Here is a 12,532-nt window from a genome sequence, read left to right as displayed (position 1 = left end):
TTTTTTTTTTTTTTTTTGTACCAGGGATTGAACTCAGGGGCACTCAACTACTGATCTTCACATTCCCCAGCCCTACTTTGTATCTTATTTAGAGACAGGGTCTGAGTTGCTTAGTGCCTCACCATTGCTGAGGCTGGCTTTGAATTTGGGATTCTCCTGTTTCAGCCTAGGGAGCCATTAGGATTACAAGCATGCGTCACTGCATCTGGTGGAATTTCCTTTTTCACATTTGGCAATTATTCTATTTTTAAACCAAGGTGATGTCCATTTCCTTTCTGCTTGATGGTATTTTTAGAAAGTTGCTGCTAACTTGAAACATTTTGCACAGAAATATTTTTGATTAGCAAATGTTTGGTGTTGATACAGATAAATTACTGACATAGGTATGTAACACCAGAAAATGTCTGGTAAAAACTATTCAAAGCGTTGTGAAAGTAATTTTCCTGTTTTTGAAATGGCAGGTGCCTATTAAGATTTTCTAATTAATTTACAGGGCAAGTTTAAATTTTTCTCTTGGGCTTTGTAAGAAAAAATGTCAAACCTAACTACTTCCATTTGGCTGTTATTCAGAAATGCAGTTTTTTTCTGGAAACACTAACTGAAGGTGACAGTTTTAGTTCACAGAGAATTATTTTGATTCACTATTTTTCTTTTAAAAATGTCTGAATAATAAACCACTGGAAGAATGAAGAAAATTAAATAAACAAGAATTTTTATCTAAAGTGACAACAGGATAAAGATCTAGCAAATTGGAGGAAAAAAATGTTCACCAATTTTTCTTAAACTTCTTCAAGTGAACTTGAAATGAACGTGTTTGGCAAGAAATACAATACTCATTGTATATATAATATGTAACTATAGCAGAAGAATTAAAAAGCACATTTTACTAATGGTAGCTTTAGAAATGTTTAAGATTACATCTGGAACCATGGCATATGCCTATAATCCTGATTACTTGGGAGACTGAGACAGGAGAATTGCAAGTTTGAGGCCAGCTTTAGCAACTTAGCAAGGACCCATCTCAATATATTTTTTAAAGGGCTTGGGGTACAGCTAAATTTTCCTGGATTCAATCCCCAGTACTGAGAAAGAGAGAAGGAGAGAGATTTTAAGGTTGAAAGTATTGAGTATCTTTTCCATGAAGCTGACAATTTAAAATACTAGGGTTTTGTTAATTATGTTTTGCAAGATGGTTTTGGAAGGGCTTTGTAGAGTATTTTGATTACTTTTCTCTAGAGCACTTGTTGAATCAAATCTCTAGAGACTGTGACTTAAACCATAACAGTTTCAACAGTAAAATAAAGTTTTCTACCTTGAAGTGTTTTTCCACAAAAATTCCAAGGGCTCTTTTTAAAATGATATTCCATAAATAATTTATTCATCTTTTTAAACATTCTTCTCTTTATTATCTCAGGTATTTGTTTAGAGTAATGCAAAGCAGATTAACACAATATAATTAACTTTATGCCAAAAAGATGAAAATATAAATGGTTTTTTGAAATAACACAAATTAACTAAGTTTACATAAGAGGAAATATTGAACTTAATAAATCAATAAGTTTAAAGAGATCAAATTGCTAATCAGTAACTCACATCTACTACCCCTTTTATTTCTGACTTCTTTGCCTAACATTATATTTGAGAGATTTTTCCATTATAACTATAACAGTAAATTTTTATTTTCATTGATGCATAATATACATTTTAGGAATATACTCAAAATGTTTATCCAGGCTATTTACAGCTTGGGACTATTATAATATTCTTGAAATGAACATTCTTAATATCAATATCTGACATTTTAAAGATATTTCAATAGTAGAATTACAGTAAAGATAGGTTTGATTTTAACAGATACTAATTAACAGTTTTCTAAAGAGATATACCTCTTTCTCCTATGTAGAAACAAACATTCATATATGGACATATATTAATTAGCTATTGCTGTATAACAAGCCACCTTGAAAGTCAGTTGGTTTAAACAACCACCATATTATTTCAAGTGTGCAGGTTGGCCAGGCCATTCTTTATTTCTCTGGTTGGATTACTCGTGTGTCTCTAGTTAACTGTGTGTTGACTGGGCAGCTATGTAGAGCTCAGCTGAGTTTTTCTACATGTCTGTCTGTGGTCTAGGACAACCTTATTGAAGACAACTAGGGTAATTTGACTCTGCTCTACCTGTCTCATCCTCCAGCCCCCTGGCTTATGTGTGCTTCTATTAACAAGAGAGAAAAAGCATTTTAGTTCTTTTGAGGCCTATAATTGGAAGTGGAATAAAATCACATTCACTGCATTCTATTGGTCAAAGCAAGTCAAATGCCAACCCAGATTCAAGAGGCAAGGACATAGACACAAGAAGAGCAACAATGCCATACTACAAAGGTCATGGATTCAGGTAAAGATGAAATATTTGGGCCAGTTTTGAAGTTCATCTACCATTTATAGCAAATGATCACGGACAACATGGCTCCCTTGCTGAGTAATATTTCCACACCAAAAAATAGTGTCTAAAAAGTGCCAACATTGGCCTTTTCTAAACAGTACTAACTCTGTTAAAACATGGGTCTAAATATTAAACTAAAAAATATGGTCAAAGATTATCATTTCCTATCCTTCCATGTTCCCTATGCTCCAAGAAGTGGCTTATAACAGATCCTTGAATAGCTCATAAAATTTATCTGATTTCTTAGCATCTGAAGCTCCTTCTGTTTATATTTTCTCCCCCTTTGCACATTTAACAGTTGATTTTTTTGTTCAACCTTGTAAATTCAGTTGAGGGATTCCTGATTCTATTATTCCCCTCAGAGATGATATCTATTTTATTTGCACCAGCGCCATACTTATGACACCAATATTGACAGAATTATAACACAGTGCCACAATAATGTTTGCTTTAAGGTATACCTCCTTGCTAGACTGTGATAAAAGCTGTGAAAATAATGGCAGTATCTTTTATCTTCCCATTTTTCCTGGTGCCTGGGACAACATGAAGCATGAGAATAATATTGATTAAATTTAGTTGAGTAATTTGACTATCCTTCTTTTTTGACACATGAGGAAAATAAACAAAGTTCTAAGTGATTTATCCACATTCTTCATACAACTGGGAAAAGTTAGAGTTGCAATTTAAATAAAGGCCCATTTGTCCCAAGTGTCATCTTTAACATGTAACCCCATTGACTTTCAAGTAATTTGAGAGGCTCTTCAAGAAAAGGCTATAATGCAAAATAAAACCTATTCATCTATTTTCTTTTTTTAATATTTACTTTTCAGTTGTAGTTGGACACAATACTTTTATTTATTTATTTTTATGTGATGCTGAGGACTGAACCCAAAGCCTCACACTTACTAAGCAAGTGCTCTGCTGCTGAGCCATAACCCCAGCCCCTATTCATCTATTTTCTACAATCTCATTTAATCCTCAGCAATTGTAATGTTTATATTTCTTTTAAAAATATTTATTTAGTTGTGATGCACCTTAATTTAATTTAATTTATTTATTTATAAGTGGTGCTGAAAACTGAACCCAGTACCTCACTTATGCTAGAAAATGCTCTACCACTGAGCTATAACCCTACCCCAGGGTTATATTTCTTATATTTTAATTTACACATTCTGGATTTTTTTGTGGAGGGTAATTGCTTTTGTATTTTAATTTATTTAATATAAAAGCCATATTTTCAAACATCTTTTAGAGTGAATTCTTCATTTAAAAATATTTGGGGCTCTAAAATCAGTATTTATTATACTTCTTGAATATATCAGGCATCCTGGAGTGCTAAGAAGTTAATGGAACCCCCAAAGTTGAGTGATATAATAATAGGAATTTAGGATCCTGAAGCATTTTTCTAAAGTATATTTGTAGAATTATCACTGTGTTATTATTTGTCCAGTTCAAATTCACCCTATAACTAAGAGCAATGTTTTTTTGCAAATGATTTAACTGTATTCAACTTTTAGAAACCAAAGGTTAAAAAAATGAATAAATTAGTTAAACTATCCTTAATTTATTGAATGATATTATGAAAATGCACAAGTAAAACGTATGTCACTCAGGGTCAGTGTTAAATAATAGTGAAAGAAGCCTTGTTTAAACAGTGGTTACAAGGCAGAGAATGATTAAGACATCTTTAGATAGACTGCCTAGGTTCCGTTTATATCTAGCACTTATTTGCTGTGTAATCTTAAACACTTTACTTACATTTTCTCCGCCTCAGATTTATTTGTAATATGTAAAATGAGGATAATTGTGAAATTTAAAACAACTCATGGTAAGGTACACAGACTTGTCACTGACATAAAGTAAGTACCCAATATTTGTTATTTTTGTCATTCTGAAATATATAAAATTGATTCATATGAAATTTCCAATATTTGATCATGTTTGCCTACAGAATTTGGAATTTCATATGGTTCAATATTTTAGAAGGAAATGGAGGTACAGAGAAAATTGAAGCCCATCATTAAATATTGTATCATATGTGACTTTTGTCCTTTTTCTGTGTCTCTGGTTCCTTTGATTTCCACCTATAAACTCAACTTTATCATAGTCCTGGAAGAGGAGCATACAAATAGGCCAAAGTGATTCCTAGTGGGTAAAAAATATAGAACAATTAGGAAGAGGCCCTGCCTTGTTATATACATTGTTCACAAATAATTCTACTCTGCTATAATTGAGGAATTATAAAAATGTTAATTTTTATAAATAAAATTTATATTTGATATTTAAAGGCATCTTTGGGATCTTCTTGCCATAATATCTCCTCCTAGTAGATCTGAACAAGGTTAAATATTACTTTCCACCTCTGGATTTTACTTGGATCTGAGTGCTAATAGTTGGCATTTGTTCAGTGAGCCTGCCTGTTTGTGTGCATGTGTGTGTGTGTGTGTGTGTGTGTGTGTGTATAATGTATATACATATATATAAAGAATATGTATATATATATATATATATATATATATATATATATATATTCTAATTTGAATTAGAATTAGAGTGCTTTATCATATCAATCTTATGCTGTGATGTTTATGTCATAAAAGAAGTTGTTAGTATAGATTATAACTAACTAACATTTCCATTACTGACTATCTCAAACATACATCATGTATCCATGTGATTCAATAGAAAAATCAAAGTCAACTTTTAGAATTTTCAATTTATAGGAGATATTTAATGTTGATATTAGATAATTAGTGAGATTCATGGGTTAAAATCTGCAAAATTTAAAATAACTATTTGTGAATTACATTAAGGTATATCAAGCAATATATTTACCATAATTTTACTCATTTTTGTTTCAGAATACCTGGAAAAATGAATTAATATTGACCTATCTAAATTATGGATGGAAAAATTCAGGCCTACATTAAGAGTTTAGTTTTATTACAAAACATTGCCTGATCAGAAAATGAACCATGCAACTTCTGGTTAAGCATACTTTACTTTTAGGTTTATAATAGACCATTTACAGATAATGACTTGATTTTCATTAACTATTGTGTGGTTCCTATTGAAAGTTCTAATGTGCAATCTGGTTAAGTCATTTCTTGTGTACTTAATAGTATAACATACACTTTGGGTCCTAGTGATTATGTTTTATAAAGAGTTACTGCCAAATAACATTTTATATCTGAAGAGATTGTAAAACTATTATATTATCTAACTTAGCTATTGAGTACTTCTTAGCTCCAAGGAATAAGTTGGCTTTTTCTTGATTATCTTAGTAGCCAGATTTGAGTACTACTTCTGGTATATAGAAGTCTCTAAAATGTTTTTGATGCTAAGGGATAATGGATAAATACAAGTTAATTTTCTTCTGTTAAAGCTCTTGAAACATTCTAGTATTTGATACCCATATTAAAGAAGAAGATATGTCCCAGTGGTACAGTTGGCTCTTTGCAATGACATTCCCAGAGACAGAACATTAGAAGAGAGTACAGGAACATCCAGGTCTTTATTTGCTGACATATGCAACCCTAACAGTGACCTCTTGGTTCCAACAGAATTTGTTTCTTTGGTATTGAATGTCTTTGGTTTCTCTCTCTGGGCTCACTATCTGCCTTACTCTTCCCTGTGTGGCTAACTCTATGGACTACATCGGTAGATAGCCTTGCCTTCTGGCTTCCAGTTGGGTTGGCCATAGTAGCCTAGAAAGAAGACCAGAAGGAAGAAAGAAAGGTCAGGGCACATATTCAGTGTAGTCTGACTATATTCGTCACCCAATAGCAAAACTTCCTTTTCATTACTATCAGTCTAAGAATAATAGAATGCCTGTGTTTCTAGTTTCAGTGATTTCACTAGACCTTGTCTTCATGTTTGTAAACATTCCCCTATTAAACTCTCCTAAAATTACCCAAGCTAGGACCCTAGGGCATTCAAAAGAGAGTTGTATTCTCTATCTCCAGGTGATGACGTTTCACAGAAAGGAGGAAAGGAAGGACATAATGAGGGTTTATGAAATATTTTTTTATGCTAGGAACTATGATGGATACCTTACATTTATTATCCCATTTAACCTTTATGTTGATACTTTGAAGTTAGTTCCTTCAATTACAGAATTGTGAAAAAATATGGGCTGTTTGTTTTTAAAAATGTAATAAATATATTATAGCTAGCACAAATAGAGCATATTTTACAAACAAAGCATTGTTCTATTTAAATATTCACAGCATTACCATAATGCAGGCAACAACACATCCTCTTTTTAAAGATTAAAATGAAATGATAAGGCACGGAGAATTTAAGTGACTTGCCCAAGATCACACAGCTAGGATGTGATATGACAGGGCTGGAATTTCAACCAAGGTATTCTAGGTATAGTGTAAATATTGTCATTTATAAAATTGTTTCACTTCTTGGTGCTTTTAAAATATATTTTATCCACATGACCTTTTTTTTGCACAGTCTCTCTGCATAAGCCTTATGTCTTTCAATCATTAGATTCCCCAAATGAAATCCTGAACCAGAATATTTTTTTTCTGTTTTTAATAGACCCCTTTTAGAGCAAAACAAATGATGGTGCTAAAAATCATATAGTGGTCATTCTTGAGGTGGTTTGTACATAGAAGGGGGTGTGAGGAAATTCCTAGGGAAATGATCATATCCTATTTCTCCAACTGATTACTGGTAATATAAATGTATTCAGTTTGTGAAGATTCATTGAGCTATATATTTAAGATGTACATACTTTCCTGTATGTATATTACACCGCAATAAAATGTTTTTGCTTCAACATAAAATACTTTTTACAACTTGTACTTAAGAAAACAATCGTCTATGAAAGCTGCCTATTCACGCTACAATGGGTTGCATTATTTTTTGTGAGCTCTTGAGTAGCACTCCCAGTAAGTTTTGAATCCCTAGTTCTGCACTCCACTTTTTGTGTTTCTATAATCTAGAGATTTGTAATCACTGAAAAGTCACTTGACTTTCTGAGCAACAGATATGTCCATGGCTTGACCTTTCTGTAACCAGAAGGTCAGGTTAAATTATCTCTGTGCTCTTTACCTCCTGCCGGAACATTGTATTGATCCCTCTGTATTTTCAGGTTAAAAGACCAACGCAACTCTGAGGAATCAGAAACCATTTAAACATTTTCACAAATGAATTTCTGCCCCTTTCTCAATTTTTTACTTTGATTTTTTTTCCATTTTGTTTATTCCACTGATCTTTTTTGAAAATTTTTTTCTGTGCTCCCATATTTCTTAATTTCGTGTGGACAGTATTGCAGAAGGATTATTGTCTCATTTGATGGTCCTTTCATCTTGTTTTTTAGGTTAGCAAGAAAGAACAATATATAAGTCACTACATGAAACTGCTGAGTAATATCAAAAGTTCACTTAGTTCACTTAATAAAGAAAATATGAGTTGTGAAGGGTATTGAAGACAGAAGATAATAGGGTCATATGGCCGAAAGAGGATTTAATGTTTTGTAAGTTTTACAAAGTCATTTTCATGCATTTGAAAATAAAGCCATTAAAGATGAAATTTTAAGAACATATTATTTTTTTCGTGATGCAAAATATCACCTGTAACAAAAAGACATCGTAGATGTCAAAGATGAAAAGGGAGGAAAACAAAAGAATGTGTAATTTAAAATAGCTAAAAGAACAAGAAAGGAGACAAAAGAGTTTGAAGTCTGTAAGTGCTTTCCCTTCACCATCCACATTTAGAAGTCTTGTTAATTGTGTATGGAAAATTACTTCTGTTCTCACTGGGATGCCAAACTACAGGACAACAGAGTGTATTATTGGTGAGCTCTGCACATTCTAGTAGATTAAATAACATATGATAATTTTATCTATATCTAGAATTCAGCCCAAGATCAAGATATAGACTAGGAATAATAGAGGAATAAAACATTAAAAGTGTTCTATATTTATTAACTGCCTATTACACACCATGTCTATAGGACATACCTGTAATATTATTTTATTTAAACCTCATAGGAGTGTTCTAAAGTGATAATTCAACAGCCATTCCCTTAAATGAGTAAATTGTGCCTGAGAAAGTCTTAGTCACTGGCTCAAGATAACACAGTTAATGAAAAGGGAGAACATGTTCCATGTGACAAGGATGTCAAACACTCTACTTCCAAGGAGTAGTGAGTAGTTAAAACCCTGAACTGAGAACCATCCAAAAGTAATGAGATGTTTCATTTTCCCTGGGGAATTCGTTGTACATTGGGGAATAAGACTACATCTGAAAGTCTATGAAGTTATGAGCTAAATATTAAACATTTTATTGAAAATTATTAGATCATAGAATAGGGAAATTTTATTCAAAAGCACTTGAAATTATTTTTATTTTAAGTATACATTAAGAAAGAATGGCCAAAACTCCATGAATTCTAATAAACATATGATTTCATAGAAATTTTGAACCTTCAAATGCTGTAAAATTGATACTCCCATACTCCAGGATAAATTCATTCAATCACATTGCTGAAAGCATGTTCCACTGGAAAACATTCTGAGAAGCACCCTTTTAAAGAATGGGGTAGATATGACCAATAGAAGCTGAATTTCAGTTGTGATATTTTAACAGATATGACTTTTTGAAAATTAGATGTGATATGAAGTGTGTCTCTTTCTCTATTATGTAATTGCTTCCTCATTCCATGTACCCCAACTGGGTCAGCCTGAAAGCCTCTGACTGGCTCACATACTTTACTCCTTCTCTGGTTGGTTGGTTTCAGTTTTAAAGGGAGAATTATTAAAAGATTTTGGTTCAAACCCAACTACTATGTATAACTGTAATATTCTAATAAAAAATAAAGAGTCTATGAGGCTAAAAGCAATATCCTCTCTGAATTTTTGACATTTGTCTAGATCCCTTGCCCCCAAACCCAAGCGCACTTATGTCTCTGATGCTATATGATCCTTATGGTGAGTACCCCAAGACTTAAGGTCACATTTCCCATCTCTGCTTCTCTTTTCTGAATGAACACAATTTTGCCATTCAACATCTTCCCAGTTTGATAAATTTTATCTGTCAATGTAGATATATATTTTCTCATAAGAACACACATCTCTGTCAAATAACTATATTTTCTTCAAAGATTGACACATTGCAGTGTGAAAGATCATTTCTAGAGAAATTTAGAAGCCATACATTTCTCAACCTGCTTCTATAAAATTTCGTTGCTCAAAAAAGTCCTCAGCATTTTAAAAAATGCCTTAAGGCATTGGATCCCTTCATTGAATGTGAAGATAACACCTTACTATTACCATCAAAATATCAATTATTTAATGTTAGATATGGAATTCCTTACAGCATTACTAGAAACAGTACATTCATTTTCCTTGCTTATTAGTAGAAAAGTTTCCTTAAAGTTTCACAAAAATGGTGCAACTGTTTTTAAGATTTATTTGGATGTTATATGTACTGAAACTCCTTTTTAGAAATTCCTGCATGGTAGCATTTTGTGTTTGTTTTCATTTTTGCCTTGGAAATTTTAAAAAGAATTATTTGTATAGAATTTCAAAATGATAACTTGTAGTTAATTCTTTTCATAGCATATGTGTAGCTGTATTCTGAAAGTTAGTGTAGGGGCTGGAGGACTTACTGAAGAGGCCAGCGTTTCTTTATAGGAGGCATCTACACTATAAATTAAAGAAACTTGTGATTAACATGTCTACCTGGCTGTAGGGAGAGTCTGATTCATGTCTCCAAACTAGCAGGGATGGCTTTTGCCTGGAAATCAAGGATTTCCCTGACATGTATGAGATTCAAAGTTTGTTTATAATCCAAGGAGAAGAAGAGTCTAGTCACCCAAAGACTAATGTTAGCTTTACTAATTGACATTTTTTTGGGAAATGTCTCCTGATACCCCAGCTCTCAAAATTCCCACAATTATATGCTCCCTAGTTCCTTTTACTAACTATGTAGTTTTACATTTTAGAGATAATTGTTTTCCATGCTGGACAAGCAATACTGTAGGAGAAGGGGCAATATCTGTCTGATTTATCAGTGTATGCTCCATTACCTAACTCAGGTTTCTTGCTGCTCAATATACATCTGTGACTGATAAATTAGGTCTTTATAGATAACTGGGGCATTGAAAAAGCTAGGGTGATCTCATATGAAGAGATTGTAGTCTTTCAAGCATAAAAATAAAGGCTTGTGGAGCATATGTGAGAAGAAATAAGCTATTGAAAGATAATAAAATAGATGGAACAAAGAAGCCCAGGAACCAGTGTGATAAGATAGAAAAAAGGCCCCAATAATTAGACAGATCAGATCCCAAATCTTGGCTTTACCCCTTTTAGTTTTGTGACACAAGGCCACATATTGAGCCCTTATGTGTCATTGTGAAATGAGTATATTGATGCTAACCTTACAGAAATGTTGCAAAGGTAATAGGATTTACTCTTTTATGTGGCGTCTCTCCTGAGTAATTATTACAACAAAGGTTAAACATTATTTATTAGTGACTATAATTTTTCTTAGTATAATACGTAAGCAAAGAACTGAGAAAAATATATGAAAAGCTTTCACAGAATTATTTCACCTCTATTTAAATCAGATATTTCTAATTTGAATTATCTATAAGGAGAACGGGTCATTCTGAAGCAGGTTGCAAAATGTGTAGGAAGGGACAACATGTTCCATGTGACAAGGATGTCAAAACACTCTACTTCCAAGTACACAGGGCTAATCATATATGATCTTTGTTTCTTTATATGTTTATTTGTCATCCTACCCCAAACTGCATAAAAATTTAGTTGTTTATGTTTTCTGTCTTTTATAGGATTAGCATTCATTAAATTGTGTTAATTAGATTAATTAGGCTACAGATCTATAATTCTGGCAGAAATAATTCAACTAGATTTGACCTAATGATGATATTATTTTTTGTTTTATTTTTTACCTGCAGTTTTCTCTCTTCATCCATCACCCTGGGCAGTTTATTAATTAGACATATTAAATATCCTTAAATACAATTTTGAATTTCAAAAGGCATAATCATGGAAATGATTCATTGGAAGTGTGATTTAACTGGATATATTTTTTATTTCAGTTTGGGAAGCAGCACATAGAGAACCTCTTCAGTGACCTGCAGGATGGAAGACGCCTCCTAGACCTTCTCGAAGGCCTCACAGGGCAAAAACTGGTAGGAAACTTGTTTTAAAGAAAATTTGCAGTAATCTTAATAGAATTTCAAACCAGAATCAAACAGTATAATTTATGCACTAGTAAATCACTAATTTACTAAGTAACAACATTTGAATAGTAATGGGAGACCTATTCCTGTATAAAACAATTTCACATTATAGCTTTTATTTTGTCACTATCATATTTAGAACAATAAAGTAAAATTTTCAGTAATATAGCTTATGTTAATTAATAGACATTATTTCCTTTTACCTATTTGATATTCTTCTTATCTAATGTCTTTATGAAGGCTTTTATGCATAATAACTTAAAATTATCTTTCTGCTTTTGTGTATTTGGCAATTCTTTCACAATGAACCTTTATTAGCTTATAAATAAAGAAAAAATTTGGTACAGCATATAAATGTATAGGCATTTTAGTCTAATACACAAAACCATCTGCAATGAGTACGTTACTTCCCTTTAAGGACTTTCATCTTGTCTAACTTCAGAGCATTCTTGTGAGATAAATAAGATTGTCAATAAAGTCATCTGTGAGTTTGGGTTCAATTGATCAAGGTCTCATAATGAGAAAAATGTCTCTTAAATCCAAATCTCCTGATTTAAATAATCTTCTTCTTAGATTGCTATTATTCTTTTAAGTAGAGTTTAAGACCCCTGTCTATAGTTAGCCATTCTGCATATCAAATGAATCCTGCTAAATTACTGTCTTAATCTCTTTTTTGCCCTTCATTACAACTTTGCAGCACAGGCATGCACACACATACACATACACGCAGAGTCTTTGTAGATACTGTACAAACTCAAGCTGTCATTCAAAGTCAAAACTGGCAAAAGTCGTGCTGTCCAACTTGCCTCCTATAATTCTTTCCATTTTCTCAGATATACCTATTTTTCTTTTTTTTTTTTTCC

At 32.4% G+C, this 12,532-nt stretch overlaps 1 protein-coding gene across 5 annotated transcripts in view; it reads left to right on the top strand.

Moving 5' to 3' along the window:
* Positions 1-11,698, top strand: part of LOC125614152 (dystrophin-like) — a 753,869-nt gene extending 742,171 nt beyond the window's left edge. Inside the window, exon 3 of one of the 5 annotated variants that reach the window (XR_007344797.1) lies at positions 11,526-11,681. Coding sequence is in view for 1 of the 5 variants with exons in the window: in XM_048796515.1 (XP_048652472.1) it covers positions 11,526-11,636 (111 nt within the window). In the remaining 4 variants the exon portion in view is untranslated. Of the gene's footprint in view, positions 1-11,525 lie in introns of all 5 variants that reach the window. The other 4 variants (XR_007344796.1, XR_007344795.1, XR_007344794.1 and 1 more) reach the window with 4 other exon arrangements.
* The last annotated feature ends 834 nt before the right edge of the window (positions 11,699-12,532 follow it).

This window comes from Marmota marmota, unplaced genomic scaffold (genome assembly GCF_001458135.2).
Source record: "Marmota marmota marmota unplaced genomic scaffold, marMar, whole genome shotgun sequence".
NCBI lineage: Eukaryota > Metazoa > Chordata > Mammalia > Rodentia > Sciuridae > Marmota > Marmota marmota.
The sequence above is the reverse complement of the archived record's forward strand: the minus strand, read 5'-3'. Positions and strand labels throughout refer to the sequence as shown.